The 17,626-nt window shown below is 38.4% G+C and overlaps 1 protein-coding gene across 3 annotated transcripts in view; it reads left to right on the forward strand.

Moving 5' to 3' along the window:
• The window catches only part of LOC138851190 (dentin sialophosphoprotein-like), a 201,054-nt gene that overhangs the window by 43,372 nt on the left and 140,056 nt on the right, over positions 1 to 17,626 (forward strand). For 2 of the 3 annotated variants that reach the window (XM_070079988.1, XM_070079990.1), the window contains exon 3: positions 7,626 to 7,728. In XM_070079988.1, the coding sequence (XP_069936089.1) occupies positions 7,626 to 7,728 (103 nt within the window). Of the gene's footprint in view, positions 1 to 5,031; positions 6,481 to 7,625; positions 7,729 to 17,626 lie in introns of those variants that run through there. The other variant, XM_070079991.1, reaches the window with a different exon arrangement.

Raw genomic sequence — 17,626 nt, forward strand, 5'->3', positions numbered from 1 at the left:
TACTCAATTTATTAATCTCACTCCATATTTTTTTCTTATTTTCAACAAAATTTGTTGATAAGATAGCACTCTCTCATTTGCTCTCCTTTAACATTCCTTCACAACTTTCTTAACCTGTCTTTTCCTCTCTCCATATACTCCTCCCTCTTTGCATCACTTCTATTTTGTAAACACTTCTCATATACTAACTTTTTCTCTCTTTACTTCAGCATTCCGCCAGTTGCGCTTCTTCCCTCCCTCACTCACTTTCCTGTAACCACAAACTTCTGCTGAACACTAACACTACATTCTTAAAACTACCCCATACATCTTCAGCCCCAATAGTTGTTTATATCTTACCCTAACTGGCTCCTCCTTTAGTTCATAAACCTTCATCTCTCTCTTACTTGCTTCTTTCGTTTTCCTTGTATCCCATCTACCTTTTATTCTCACTCTAGCTACAACTAAAAGTGACCTGATATATCTGTGGCCCCTCTACCCAACAGTCTTTTATCTACCAATACATAGTGCAGCAAACTACTGTCATTACGCCCTATATCATATCTTGCATATTTATTTACCTTTTTTTCTTAAAATATGTATTACTTATAACCAAACCCCCTTTCTATGCAAAGTTTAATCAGAGGCCCCCCTCCCCCATTATCATTTACACCTGGCACCCCAAACTTAACTACCACACCCTCTTTAAATGCTTCTACTTTAGCATTTAGGTCCCCTACCACAATTACTCTTGCACTCAGTTCAAAAGTTCCTGCACGCTCGCTTAGTGCCTACCAAAATCTACCAAATTCTCCAGGCGCATACACACTTATTATAACCCACTTTTAGCATCCAACCCATATTTTAATCCACATAATCTTTGAATTATACATTTATTTTCCCTCTACTCATTCCATACCTGGTACATCAACATTATTGCTACCCCTTCTTCCCACTGAAACTCCCCTACCCCCTTCAGCTTTATTTCGCTTAGGGCCAGGACATCCAACTTCTTTTCATTCATAACATTAGCAATCATCTCTTTTTTATCATCCTCACTACATCCACTCACATTCAAACATCCAAGTTCTTGCTTTTTAGTAGTTTATACAGGAGAAGGGGTTACTAGCCCCTTGCTCCCGGCATTTTAGTCGCCTCCTACAACACGTAAGGCTTACGGAGGAAAGATACTTTTCAACTTCCCCATGGAGAATAGATGAAATAAAGATCAACAAGAACTATTAAGAAAAAATAAGAAAAACCTTGATGGGTGTGTATATATATATATATATATATATATATATATATATGTATGTGCTTGCCTGTGTAGTGTAGCGTAAGTGTAAGTAGAAGTAGCAAGATGTACCTGTTATCCTGCGTGTTCATGAGACAGAAAAAAGGACACCAGCAATCCTACTATCATGTAAAACAGTTACAGGTTTCCATATCACACTTACATGGCAGGACGGTAGTACCTTCCTGGGTGGTTGCTGTCTACCAACCTACTACTAGACTGATAATACCTCTCTAAATATTTTAAACTCCTAATTGAATTAATAGTCATTTCTAATAAGCTACCTTCTTTCCTTCAGCCTTATTACCTGGTTCTCCTTCTGATGTAGCTGTTCATTATTTTTGGTTCAGATTTAGATTTTGATGCTATGTCATTCTCGAATTGCCGTTCAGCTTCTCTTATCAACACATATTCATTGCTGGTTGTTATGCTTGCTTCCCTATTATCTGGCTCTCTTTGCTTCCTGTATGTCTTTCATGTTCTTGCACTTATAATTTTTGCCTTCCTGCACTTCTGGGTGAACCACAAGCCCATTCTGCTCTTTCCTCTGTTTCTTGTTCTTTTTGGAAGCATGTAGTGTTACCAAGATATTTTATACCCGTTTTTCATATACTCCTTTCTGGATTAGATCTAATACTAGCTCCATTCAATGTCTTTTTTGCCCTCTTGCTCTCTTCTAGGAATGGAAAAGAACACATTTCACTGTGGAATGAGTTCAGGAGAGAGAGAGGAATTTTCAATAACCGAGAGATGAAATAGAGTTTATAAAATCGAGAGAATGGTTAAGGCGAGAGAAGGAGCCGTGAAGAATGAACATTTGGGACTCGAGAATTTGATGGTTACAGAAGCGGAAGGAACGGAGTGTTCCTTCAGTCTTGTGTGTTTTTATCAGAGCCAGTGTGCAGGAGAGACCATACAAGTAATTTGTCTCATTAGGCTACTTAGACAGTCAAGCTAAGATTTCCTGGAGTGCTTTTATGCTATTTTGTCTATTGTATTAATACTACGAGTACTACCACTAATAGTACTAAAAAGCCTTTCACTAATGCTGCTTATATCACTGCTATTTACATTATTTTCGAAGTGTCGGATCCTTTCTCTCTGACACACGCTCCTACTCTATCCCTCTTCCATCCCCCTTGATCTCACGAAAAGAACTTTCCACCATAAACTGTAACTCTTTTCAATCTCTCTCCTAATGGTTTTGAGCTTGATTAATATTAGAGTGTTATGTGACTTTCTAATTTATTTCTATGTTTTTTCTACATCCCACAAATATGGTATTCTTCGTCCCATCCTTTACTCTAGATCTTCTGTCTGTTATCCTCTTGCCTCCTAGATGACGAAAACCCCCACTCCTTTTCATAGCTTTTTTTCTACTGCGATCCTCCTTCATTCTCAAGAATCTGACCTGTAAGAGTCTAAGTCTTGACGTTGATTCTCTCTTCACTAATGTTCCCTTTGATGATGATCTCAGTTTTCCCAGAGTGAAGTCCACTGAAGGCAAACTTCATCTTCTTGTACTCATTTATATTTACTCCATCTTATTCTCTTTTGCATGGATTTTCTCTCTTGTTCCAGGCATATTTCATTCTCAGTCTTATGGTGCTGGAATGGGCCCTCTATCGCTTGCCTTTTCCAATTTTTCTTACATGAATTATTTTAAAACCATTCTACTCTCTACTTTTAGGGTATGTCCTCTCTGTCTTTGTTGTACAGATGTCTTTGCTCAATGGCCACATAACTAAATCCTTTACAACTTTTTATCGATGCCTTTACAGTCTTGCTCCTTCTATTAACTACAAAACCGAATGCGAATCTAACTCTGGTTCCTTTCCTTGATGGTCATGTCCTCCGCTCGGTGACAAGCTTTTCTCTCTACACTTGCCGCAAGCCTATGCCCAGTGGAATGAATATACACTACTTTTTACTTATTTATGTTTCTCTCTGTCTGCTTGACCTAGGCATCTGTGTCCTCAAATTTTCGACTCTGATATCTTCACTCTCCGCAGCTCCTCCCGGCGTAGCTATATTCCTTATTTTATTAACTCTGCCTATTCTCTTGCTAAGCGAACTTTCTTCCCTCCTAAACTTATCTGTGTAAGATCTCCTAGTCCTTTCCTTCCTTACATTTTCAATCTTCAAATCTTAACACCTTCCGTCCTCAGCATAAACTTGATTTTACCAGATTTACACGCTTGCAGTAATCTTCTTCATGCTTCTTCTCCTCCTGTCTTAGACACTTTCCCTCTTCCATTTTTGTTTATATTGTCCTCTCCAGTATTCTGGTAAAACTGGCGGCCTTCTTTTTGACAAAGAACACAAAAGAAGTGGTCGCCTTGCCGATACCAATATTATTCTTTTCTTTTATATCAGAGGTAACAGTCATTTTATTAACTGGTCCTCTGGTAAAACTATCTACCCCTCTTAAAGCCTTCAAGGACGCCATTTTGTAGAATCAGCTCGTATACTTCAGCTTCTTATCACGAAACTTACTCTTCTTTTTTTCTGTAGATACCAGCCTTTTGAACTTTGTCTTTTCCCCTCCTTTTCTCTTGACCTGTCTTCCGTAATTTTATCTTCATTGTCTTATAGCTTTCATCTTTCTTGCTGCCTTTACTTTCCAGCTAAGCAAGTTGACCTACTGCAGTTCTTCTCCGCCCGTTATCAGTAGGCTCCCTGTAATCTCTTCTGAGAGTCACAACCTCCACAGCCTGGTACTTGACCAGACTTCCTGGTTGCTAAATGATCAATCATGCTATTGGGTACCCACCACCCACAGTCCACAATATGCAACTGATCAGGAAATCTCTTGAGGACAAGTGTTAGAGCGTCTATCTGGAGGTTGTTTCGGGGATCACCGCCCCCACGACCTGGCCCTCGACCAGGTCTCTCAATGGATCATGATCTGATCAGCTAAGCTATTACTGCTGGGAGCAAGGGATCTAATGTACAAATCACAACCCGAAAAATCAAGGTCTAACTTTAGATATCAATCCAGTTCCCTCTTGAAGACATTCAGAGATCTGTTAGTAATCCCCCTTATGTACGAAGAGAGGCTGTATGACAGATCTGGGTGTTGGACACTTACTGTGATGTTTCTTGGTCTGCTCATGGCACCTACGCTTTTCACTGAGGGTATGTTGCCCCCTCTGCCGAGTCTTGCTTTTGAATATAGTGATTTCTGTGCGTAGATTTGGAACCAATCCCTCTAGGATTTTCCAGGTAGAGATTATCATGTATCTTTCTCGCCTGCATTCTGGGGAGAATAGGTCAAGGGACTTCAAATGTTCCTAGTAATTAAAGTGCTTGACTGAACAAATATGTGCAATGAAGGGTTTCTGCGTATTTTCTAGTTCCAGCTTAGAGAGATCATTGGCCTGGCATCCTTTGTTCTGAAAGTTCTCATACATTTTATCATTTTCCTCGCAAATGTGATAATGACAATGACGTGATCCTTGAAGGTGAGATCCTCTGATATTATCACTCCCACATTAGTTTTTTGCTCTATTCTGATTAGAATTTGTTTTATACTTCGTTGTAGATAGTATTTCCTAAAATTTTCCATAATATAGTTTAAGCATTATCTCTTCTGCTCTAATTTGTGTCCAGTCTTGGAAACAATCAAGGATACCTCAGTCACTGTCTAGTATGGTGTCATATATCGCATAATGTACAATTCATAACGTTCCTGAAAAAGAAATTGCTATAATGTTAATTCACTGAAAGAACTCAGCTATACCATAAATGGACTCTAGAGCAGCGATGGACTCTAGAGCAGCGATGGACTCTAGAGCAGCGATGGACTCTAGAGCAGCGATGGACTCTAGAGCAGCGATGACTTATACCATCTGATAACATCTGGAGAGCAGTTTCCATTACAATTGCTTTATTGTCTTATAATTTATGTGTTACTTATTTACAACCTAAATATAGGCAACAAAGATTTTATTACTCATTTAGGCATAGTATAACAACATTGTGCTTATTGTTCTACAATGATTTTGTCGAAGGTATTTGGAAAATCAATCAATGTGGTTTTTTTTTTCATTTTGTTTTAGCAAAAGGTAGGCACTAATATTTTTTCATTGTTAGAATAACCTGGATCATTATTGTTCACCATACCTTTCCTACAGGAAAGGTATGGTGATGACATAGCATCAAAATCTAAATCTAAAAATTTGGTACCTGTGTCAGGTCTGTCTGCGAGTTTTAAATATTATCTAAAATTATCGGACTCAAAGCGGCGTCAATATTTTACTTTGGCTGAAGATCGTCTGATTTATGACGTTGACATTAGACTTAAAATATGATTAATTTACACTTCCATGCATCATTACAAATATTAGTTCTATGGTATGTTATATTTAGTTAAATATTGCTATCTGGCGACTGTGTAACGTAAATGAACGTAATGTTACCAAAATAACGTATATTAAGGATAGATCTAAAAGCTGTCTATAAGACACTAGTTAGTTTTATAAAGACAGCTTGATCAACTGCGCTAGAATTATTAAAGTTATTCTTTTTCATTAACACAATTTTTTACTAATGTAAATAGGGATTAAAATAAAATCTCACTGTAAATTTAATGAAATATGGGTCAAAGGATGCTCAGGACATTTTTATTGGATACTTTTGGGTCCTAGGATCTTGGTCACTCCACATAATGCAAGACTCTGAGAGAACATAGTAAGTAAGTGCAGAACGCTGTCAGTGGTGAAGCTGAGTGTAATTGTCAGATCATCCCACTGTCATAAGTGGCAGCAGAGAATCATCTTGTAGTAGTATGAGCAAGAGTAGTTGAGATGATTTATTTCCCGGCTCTTTGTTCTATAGTGTTGAAAGTAGCAATTTAGAATGTTTCAGTACAGTGGCGCCCAACAGTGTTCCATTCCATGTTGATCACTTCTGTTTGTGTGCGCCACAAACAAGCCTTTCTAGTCTAATACCGGGTGCAGAAATGTGTGCATCTGGACGACACCAGAAATGCTTGTGTCCTGCACAAATCTCAAGTGATCCATCACATGTAAGAAAACACAAGTGATCTACAAACAATCTAATATTGATAGGCGCCACTATTCAGCAGCATCTTTAATTGCTATTTCCAGCACTATAAAACAAAAATCCGGCAAATGTGTCGTCTCAACTTGCGTTGCACCCATGATATAATTCCACACAAATTCCTTCACATAAACCATACCACGGGCGGGAATAGAACCCGCGATCAGAGTCTGGAATTTTGAGACTCTGATCGCGGGTTCTATCCCCGCCCGTGGTACGGTTTGTTTGCAATCGTGTCATTACGATTCCTTCACGTGATCGTTACCAGTGACCTGTTTTCTTCACTATATATTCTGTGTTCTCTCATTCTCTTAAATCATTTTGAGTGGTCAAGGTTCCAGGATAGAAGTGTCTAATAAAGAATTTATATGTGTATGCACTTGTTTCCTTTCTTAAAATGTTGGTACAATTACACCTGTCTACAAAGAAATATACGCTCCTCAGTGTATGTTGCCCAACTTGAATATTGTGAAAGCTAAAACTAGCAACTGCATGAGACTCCCTCTGTTACCTCAGCAGCAAATTGCCACACAAGTGATCAAGAATGATCTGAGGTCAAGTGTGTGATAATGCTTGCTATTACAACTTTTGTCACCACAGAATTGAAACATCTTAAGTTACCCTCTAGTGTGAGGTAATGTTTGATCTCTCATCTTAGTGTAGACAGCCTGTACTGTCTGCCAGCTGAATTCATATTTCGTGCCATGCTCGTGATGCCACCTACAGGCCTACCACTTCAGTATGCCCACACCTGCCTCTGTCTCACAAATGTAGACAGCCTGTACTGTCTGCATAGACAGCCCATGCTGTCTGCCAGCTGAGTTCATATTTCGTGCCATGCTCGTGCTGCCACCTATAGGCCTACCACTTCAGTATGCCCACACCTGCCTCTGCCTCACTCTCTCAGCAGCCTTCACTCAGACAACAGGTCTAGTCCTCTCTCCCTCATGGGCATGGCCCTCCCGAGCCTCGGGCACTTAACACACTGCCTATGTACCCCACGACATTGCAAATTAAGTAAGAAGCCTCCGAAGCCTTATCATTGAACCCCGCTCTGCAGGAATGACCAATAATCCCGGTAAATATTAGGTTACCCTGGAGTGTGAGGTAATGTTTGATTTCTCTTCATGGGTTACTCTCTAGCTTGAGGTAATGTTTGATCTCTCTTCATCATTTACCCTATAGTGTGATCTCTTACATTAGGTCACCCTCTAGTGTGAGGTAATGTTTGATCTTTTACATTAGGTCACCCTCAAGTGTAAGGTTATGTTTGATCTTTTACATTAAGGTCACCCTCAAGTGGGAGGTCATCTCCATCAAACTCCAAGTCACCGACGGATCTGGACGAGAAAGCCAAGTCATTCATTAATAAATCTTCTGACACTGATAAGGTGAGTTGATGAAGGTGAGAGAGTGAGTGGGAGTGGTATATAATCAGTGGGAGGGGGTAGGTGGGAGTAAATGAGTGTGGTGAGGTTGAACGGGAGTGAGTGCGAGTGAATGAGTGTGAAGGATAAAGTAGGATGGAACTAATGGCTGTAAGTGGGAGGAGGTGAATGGAAGAAGTGGTATGGGGTGAGTAGAAGGGGTGAAGGGGAGGTTAGTAAGTGGTGATCGTGAGTTAGAGGTAATGAATAAACGGTGAATAAGAATAGACACATTGTTTGTAGAAGTATGGAAGCGCTGTAGGGTATGTGGAATAGAGGGAAGGGGAGTGGAAGAGCAGAGTGGGAAGGAACGGGATGGAGGTGGTTAATAAGAGGGGAACGAGAAGGATTATTGGGATGAACAAGATATAAGTGATTGATGGGTGTGTGTGTGTGTGTATATATATATATATATATATATATATATATATATATATATATATATATATATATATATATATATATATATATATATATATATATATATATATATATATATATATATATATATATATAACAACCACTGTGAAAGAACAGTGAAATTTCAAGAGTTTTCGTGACTTCTCACATTATCAAGGAGCTATAAAAACAATACATCAAAGGAAGTCATATATGCTAACGACCCTTTATATGTCTTCCTTTGATGAATTGTTTTTATAGTTCCTTGATAATGTGAGAAGTCACGAAAGCACTTGGAATTTCACTATTCTTTCACAGAAGTTGTTTTGCATATTCTGATATCACCTGTTTACTGTGATCTTATTGCATATATATATATATATATATATATATATATATATATATATATATATATATATATATATATATATATATATATCTGGCTGAAGGAGACTCGAACCTACAAACCTTAGGACAAGGTACGCAGTGCTTTACCAATCTACCCACACTGGACAATATCTTGGCATGTAGCTTGCGCTACACGTTTGATCCAAGGCAGCCAGCTTTCAGGGAGAAGGCTTACAGTTTTTCATCTCATCCCCTGCATGCCAAGGTATTGTCCAGTGTGGGTAGATCGGTAAAGCACTGCGTACCTTGTCCTAAGGTTCGTAGGTTCGAGTCTCCTTCAGCCAGAGATCAGTGTTTGTGTATATTTCGCCTGCTCTCGTGAATTCCTTGCATATATATATATATATATATATATATATATATATATATATATATATATATATATATGTCGTGCCGAATAGGCAGAACTTGCCATCTTGGCTTTAATAGCAACGCTCATCTTGCCATATAGGACAAGCGAAAATTTGTGTATGCAATTATATATATATATATATATATATATATATATATATATATATATATATATATATATATATATATATATATATATATATATATATATATATATATATATATATATATATATATATATATTATACATGCTCAAGACAAGTTACGGGGGGTGGAAATCTTTAGCTCAAGTATTTTCGATCTTCTCAGTGCATCATCAGGACCTGTGCAATGTTCCAAAGGCAGCAACAGGAGAAATGAGGTTAAGTTTTTTTCAGAGTATGATAGCGTTGTGGCAGCCGCCAGTGATCTCTTTACACTTGAGTGAGGGAGGTCAGGCCGAGTGCCATCCACCCACCTGTCCCTCCACACTCCACCCCATATGGGGTCGGGTTGGCTAGGTCTCTAAGTTTGTAGATAGTATGATTTAAGGTAACTAGGAGATATTTAATAGCCAGCCCTAGGTTTCTAACCGCTGAGAATAGGTCATGTGACAAGAAATTGCATTTCTGTATTTTCCAAATACAGAATGTAACTATTGTGTGCAACCTTCTAATTAATAAAAAACAGAAGGAATAAATGTTCTCAGTTTGTCAACTGACATTACCTGATGTCTCTGAACCTTTTAGAATATTCAGGAAATACTCTCAGTGTCAGTTAATATAATAACCAAGCAATTCTTATTTTTTTTCCTTTTAAACGCCACTATTATCATTATTATTATCATTAGCATTATTATTGTATTACTAACAGCCTAATCCAGTAAACCGCTAAACTAGTCGCAATCACCATGTTGCAATCAACTATGTGTACCTTGTGCCGCTGTACCTAGACAATTTAGGACCTCAATAAGTCACTCAGTTTGTCTCTTTTTGGGGCTATCCTAGGATATTCGCACATGTGAACCCATACCTAAATGAACCCCCATGACTACTAACCTACTATTAATGTTATATCACTCTGTGTCTGTAACACACCACCTAAAGTACCTGTAACCTTACGATACCTGGATGAAGTTGTAGCTTGGCGCGTTATGCCTTATGACGACGTTCACGGCAGACCTAACATGATGTTAAATATCGACGTTCGCGATGGGCTTAAGATGATGTTATATATTATATCAATGTTCACGACGGGCAGACCATAATGTTCAATGTGCAGACTCTGGTCGAACTTCACCAGAACATTACGAGACCCCCTGGCATAATGAGCAATCCTGCACTTTTGTATAACATTGTTGTTTAAGGTTGTGCACAATAGACTCCACTAAATAACTATCAAGTTTGTACAGCCCATAATCTGAGTTATATTCGGCATTCCTATCATGTTTCAAGAGAGGACTCAATTATTTTTTTTCCATGATGGAACTGTTGCAGTCACCCTGTGGGTGTTTACAAGAACTGACATGGTTAAAGATAGTATCTGACACCTGGCCTGTTCTGATTGAGTACTGATGTTGGGATAATCTGGTTTCTTGAGGTTTACCTGTCTGACCAATGTATGAGAGCTGGCAAAGAGTACATGGAACCTTGTAAACACCACCCACCTCAGACAGTAAGTTTTTAATCAGTCTCTGTTTCACTGCTCCAGTGTTTTTGAAAATAAGGTTTATATAGAACTTTTTTAGTGCCTCATGCAGGCAGACCAAATTATCATTGTATGGCAAGACCAGTACATTTTTCCTCGCAGTCGTCTCTTTAAATTCAGTCCTGTAGAAAGTCTTCCTAGCTGATATTAGGTCCTTCTCAACCAGATCCCTGGGGAATCTCAGTTTTGTGGTTATGTGAAATATCTTGTTGATTTCATCTGTTAAATACTCAGGACTGCAGATACAAAAAGCTCTCAGGAATATTTTAAGAAAAACACTCCTTTTAACACTAAAATAATAATGAGTGTATGACGACACATTGGTGAACCTTCTGTAAACTGTAAATTTGAATCTTCTGTGTTATCTATAATGTATACCATCATGTTCAGTCCATCGTGATCGTCGATATATAGCATCGTGTTAGTTTTGCCGTGAACGTTGACATAATGTATAACCCACCCAGGTACTACTGCAAACAGGTATCGTAGGGTTACTGGTACTCTAGGCGGTGTGCTACAGACACATTTTGCAACCTGAGTGATATAACATCAGTAGTAAGGAAGCAGGTATGGAGGTTCATTTAGGTATGGATGCACATGTACGAATATCCTAGGATATACAAAAAAAAAAAAAACAAGAGGCAGAGTGACTTACTGAGGTCCTAAGCTGTCTAGGTACAGCGGTACAAGGTACACATAGTTGATTGTAACATCATGATTACAACTAGTTTAGTGATTTACTGAAATAGGCTGTTAGTATTATAATAATAATGATGATAATGATGATAAGAGTTGCATTAACAATGGAAAAAAGTCATGAATTATCATAGTTATTATAAGAATGAAAAATCGGATTGGTAGAGATCACACAGACATGTTAACTGACACTGAGAGCATTTCCTGAATATTCTATAAGGTTCTTGGACATATGATAATGTCAGGTGACAAAATGAGGACACTTATTTCTTCTATTTTATCAATTAAATGGTCGCACACAATAGCTGCATTCTATATGTGGATGATCTACTATAGTAATGTAATTTTTGTCACATGGCCTGTTCTCAGCGGGTAGAAGCCTAGGGCTGGCTATTAAAAATATCCTGGTTACTCTGCCTCATGCTGTCTGCAAACTATGAGTCTTAGCACACCCGATCTCATCTGGGGTGAGTTGTGGAGGGCCCGGCGGGTGGATGGCTTTCGGCTTGGCCCCCCTCCCTCAGACTGTGATACTAGTGAGTGCCACTCACTCCACCATACTCATTTCTCCTGTTGCTGCCTTTGCACAGCTCCTGGTGATGCACTGAGAAGTGTGAAAGTACTAGAGCTAAAGATTTCCACCCCCTGTAACCTGTCTTGCATTGTTAACATCGCCTGCCTGCGATTGTTATATATATATATATATATATATATATATATATATATATATATATATATATATATATATATATATATATATATATATATATATATATAAAGAAGTGGATAAAAAGGCTTCAAGGAAGAATATTTGGATTTCTTCCTGAAGCCATTTGAATATTCCACTTCCCCTACCACCCCATCTTTTAAACTATACCAATAGGAATATATATATATATATATATATATATATATATATATATATATATATATATATATATATATATATATATATATATATATATATATATATATATATATATATACGTGTGCCTGCCTGGAGGGAGGGAGCCAGTTGGTGGTGCTCCCTACCTTTTGTGTAAACCAAGAACCAACATGGTTTACATGGGCCAGTTTCGGGAGACATCATCGTGAGTATCCACCGGAGATTACAGAGTGTGACAATCTAACCTTACAGGATGCTGATGTGTATAAAGCTGCTATGTTATTTCCACAGAACTCAGCAGGAGGTGTCACCGGTTTAAAATGCTCAGTCCAGCACTTGGTGATGTTTCAGAGAGGCTGCTGTCCGAACTCACCAACTTTTCCAATGTGTGCCTGGTTGGCAGTGTCCCAGAGGCCATTCGACCCCTTTTCTTTTGTGCTTCATTGTATGCCCTCCAGAAAAAGATGGAGGAATCAGGCCCATTGCAGTGGGCAACACCCTTTGGATCCTAATCGCCAAGGCTGCAGTAGGGTGATCAAGAGGCTGCTGCAATGTTGAAACCAACTTAGCTCGGTTTTGGTGTTCAACAAGGCTGTGAAGCAGCTGCCCACGCATAACGAGTATACATCAACATCATCTCCGATGAAAAAGCTCTGATGAAATTGGACAGTTTCTAGAAACTTCCATTCCCTCTATCCCTTCATAGAATCGTGTTCGAGTGTGACTTCTAAACTATTGTTTGGGTACCACAAAATTGACTCATGTGAGGGTGTGCAACAGGGGGACCCTCTCGCCCCCTTTCTATTTTGTTTGGTCATGAAGGAAGTCACAGAAGCACTTTCCAGTGAGCTCAATATCTGGTTCTTGGATGATGGTACCCTAGCTGGCACAACAGAATCTCTCCTAGAGGTCATCAGAAAAATTAAAGACATGGGAGAAAGTCTGGGCCTATCTTTAAACCCCACCAAATGTGAAATAGTTTCTACCAATCCACAGATGATCCAGAATATTAGTGCTGTTTTACCAGGAGCACGAGCCATTGATCCAGCCAATAGCGCTCTTCTTGGAGCTCCTCTTGGGTCCAGTGCCATCGATCTGATTCTAGAAAAAAAATCTCAGACCTCCAGACGATGGAAAGCCTTCAACCTACTCACCAGGTGCTTACCTACTTTCTGAGATGCTCCCCAGCCTTCAGCAGTCCGAAACTCAAGGAATATGACTCTTTCCTTAAGACCATGCTGGAAAGTATATTGAACCTTTCCCTTGAAGATGGACAGTGGTTGCAAGCCTCACTTCCGGTCAGATTGCCCTACCAGCTTCCCATCCTCTTTCATAGCATCAAACGAGTTAATAAGACAAATTCTTCCTAACAACCTCAGTGACTTAGCAGGAATATAGGACCCGAACTATGCCAGTGCCATCACTGAATGGGAGACTCTTGCTGCTCCAGCACCAAACAATAGTGCAGCACTGGCTTACTAACAATCAAGCTTGGATGGCCCCATCGCTGAAAAGGTGCTTGCCAACATGCCCAGGGCTGCAACATCAGAAAAGGAGACTGCCCGTCTCCAAGCTGTGAGTGCACCTCACTTCGGGGACTTCCTCCAAACAGTTCCCATATCGGCAACGGGAACGCGCCTCGACCCTAAGACCCTCCGTATTGCAGTAGCTCTGTGCTTTGCTGCCCCAATTCACACGGAATATACGTGTATTTGCGGCGATGCGCAAGCCGGCCAATATGGTCTACATGGTCTTAACTGTTCCAAAACCAAAGACTGGCATGCAAGACACAATGAGGTCAACGACATCATAAAGAGAACCCTTGCTACAGCTGGATGCCCAGCTGAGAGGGAGCCCCGATCACTAGCAGCCAACAATACCCACAACCCAGCAAACCTTCCTGATGGGATCACCATCTATCCTTGGAAGAATGCGAAGCTCTTAGCATGGGACTATACCTGTGTGTCCAAACTGGCAGACACCTATATCCATCACAGTGTCGGGGGACAAGGAGGAGCTACTGACTACAGGACCACAGGAGTACAAGATCGGCAAGTACAGGGACACAAGCCAACAATATCAATTTGTCCCAGTTTGATCAGAGACCTTGGGATCATGGGGAAAACATGACACACGTTTCCTTAAAGAACTGGGTTCCAGACTCATCGACACCACCAGGGACCCAAGAGCAGCCACTTTTATACTCCAGCGCCTCATCGTGGCCATCCATAGGGGGAAATGCATGCTGCATACGGAGGAGCTGGAGGAGATTCGTAACCTTTGATATATTGTACCACTGTATTCATGTTTGTGTTTTCTATCAATGTATTCTGTCTATTAATAGAGGTAGGAGAAGAAAATATTCAAACAGCTCCGGGCAGAAATTTGAGTTTTCCCTGAGGTAGGTTTAATGTCTTCTCTGAGGATGAGGGTTCCCAGTCACTCATATACATATATATATGTATATATATATATATATATATATATATATATATATATATATATATATATATATATATATATATATATATATATATATATATATATATATATATTTATTTATATATATATATATATATGTCAATTAGCAAGAACTCATTTAAAATTAAGTCCTTTCTAAAATTTTCTCTTATACGTTTAAAGATATATTTTTTTCATTAATGTTACTGTAAAAATTTATAATTTTGCACCAAAAGGAACTTAGAAAACTTACCTAACCTTATTATGACAAGAGCAATTTATTTTAGCCTAACCCAACTAAATATATTTTAGATATGTTTACAATAATTTAATGCTAAACAAACACAGTGAAATATATTTTTTTTCGTTAGGTTCAGAATGATTTTGGCGAAATTATTGCATACACAAATTTTCACTTGTTCTATATGGCAAGATGAGCGTTGCTATTTAAGCCAAGATCACAAGTTCTGCTATATATATATATATATATATATATATATATATATATATATATATGTATATATATATATATATATATATATATATATATATATATATATATATATATATATATATATATATATATATATATATATATATATATATGTGTATATATATGTCGTGCCGAATATGTAAAACTGGTCAATTAGCAAGAACTCATTTAAAATTAAGTCCTCTCTAAAATTTTCTCTTATACGTTTAAAGATATATTTTTTTCATTAATGTTAATGTAAAAATTTTTAATTTTGCACCAAAAGAATCTTAGAAAACTTACCTAACCTTATTATGACAAGAACAATTTATTTTAGCCTAACCCAACTAAATATATTTTAGATTCGTTTACAATAATTTAATACTTAACAAACACAGTGGAATATATTTTTTTCTTTAGGTTCAGAATGATTTTGGCTAAATTATTGCATACACAAATTTTCACTTGTCTTATATAGCAAGATGAGCGTTGCTATTTAAGCCAAGATCGCAAGTTCTGCCTATTCGGCACGGCTCTTTGCTGATGACACTGTGCTCTTGGGAGATTCTGAAGAGAAGTTGCAGAGATTGGTGGATGAATTTGGTAGGGTGTGCAAAAGAAGAAAATTAAAGGTGAATACAGGAAAGAGTAAGGTTATGAGGATAACAAAAAGATTAGGTGATGAAAGATTGGATATCAGATTGGAGGGAGAGAGTATGGAGGAGGTGAACGTATTCAGATATTTGGGAGTGGACGTGTCAGCGGATGGGTCTATGAAAGATGAGGTGAATCATAGAATTGATGAAGGAAAAAGAGTGAGTGGTGCACTTAGGAGTCTGTGGAGACAAAGAACTTTGTCCTTGGAGGCAAAGAGGGGAATGTATGAGAGTAAAGTTTTACCAACGCTCTTATATGGGTGTGAAGCGTGGGTGATGAATGTTGCAGCGAGGAGAAGGCTGGAGGCAGTGGAGATGTCATGTCTGAGGGCAATGTGTGGTGTGAATATAATGCAGAGAATTCGTAGTTTGAAAGTTAGGAGGAGGTGCGGGATTACCAAAACTGTTGTCCAGAGGGCTGAGGAAGGGTTGTTGAGGTGGTTCGGACATGTAGAGAGAATGGAGCGAAACAGAATGACTTCAAGAGTGTATCAGTCTGTAGTGGAAGGAAGGCGGGGTAGGGGTCGGCCTAGGAAAGGTTGGAGGGAGGGGGTAAAGGAGGTTTTGTGTGCGAGGGGCTTGGACTTCCAGCAGGCATGCATGAGCGTGTTTGATAGGAGTGAATGGAGACAAATGGTTTTTAATACTTGACGTGCTGTTGGAGTGTGAGCAAAGTAACATTTATGAAGGGATTCAGGGAAACCGGCAGGCCGGACTTGAGTCCTGGAGATGGGAAGTACAGTGCCTGCACTCTGAAGGAGGGGTGTTAATGTTGCAGTTTAAAAACTGTAGTGTAAAGCACCCTTCTGGCAAGACAGTGATGGAGTGAATGATGGTGAAAGTTTTTCTTTTTCGGGCCACCCTGCCTTGGTGGGAATCGGCCAGTGTGATAATAATATATTAATAATAATAATAATAATAATAATATATATATATATTTATATATATATATATTTTTATATATATATATATATATTTATATATATATATATATATATATATATATATATATATATATATATATATATATATATATATATATATATATATATATATATATATAGATATACATGCACGAAATAACCACGTGTTGCAATCAACACATCATCAGGAGCTTGCAGAATTGCAGAAAAGAGGAGGAGGTCCAAGCAGTTTCTGAAGGTTGAACCAGAATTTGCCTCAGAATTATGCGGGTTGAATATCTGTGGCCGTCTTTCTTGTTATTGCAGATGCTTCCTCCCTTAAATGAGTATTTTAATGAGCCCCGTTTCTTTTACATAAGTTTCAGAAGTCTCTCCTCTAAATGTTATCGTTTTCTCGTCAATTTAAATTGACACGTTGTCCCTTGGAAGGCTACCCTGTAATTACCAGAGACTTCTATATCACTCACAATATATTTGTGTGTGTAAGGTTATTGATGTCATAACGGAATATGATCGTTTTTTTTATTATTGCCACGCTAATTTCCTTCAGGCTTTTACAATATCAATGCTTGTGGGATTTTTCTATTGCTATAATATTCATCCTTCTCGCTGTGGGCACTGTTGTGCCTGGGAGCATTTCCTGTATCCCCCTCCTCTCTCTCTCTCCATCACTCACTCACTCCTGTAAAGACGATCCTCTGGGAGCTTACTTGCTTGGACATCCTCCTGCAATTCTGCTAACTCCCGATGTGTTGAATGCAACACGAAAGGCCTAGAGCTACTCCCCCCGTGGTTGTTTAGCATCCTGTATCACTTCGTTTGTGATATATATATATATATATATATATATATATATATATATATATATATATATATATATATATATATATATATATATATATATATATATATATATATATATATA

This window comes from Cherax quadricarinatus, unplaced genomic scaffold (genome assembly GCF_038502225.1).
Source record: "Cherax quadricarinatus isolate ZL_2023a unplaced genomic scaffold, ASM3850222v1 Contig67, whole genome shotgun sequence".
Lineage (NCBI taxonomy): Eukaryota > Metazoa > Arthropoda > Malacostraca > Decapoda > Parastacidae > Cherax > Cherax quadricarinatus.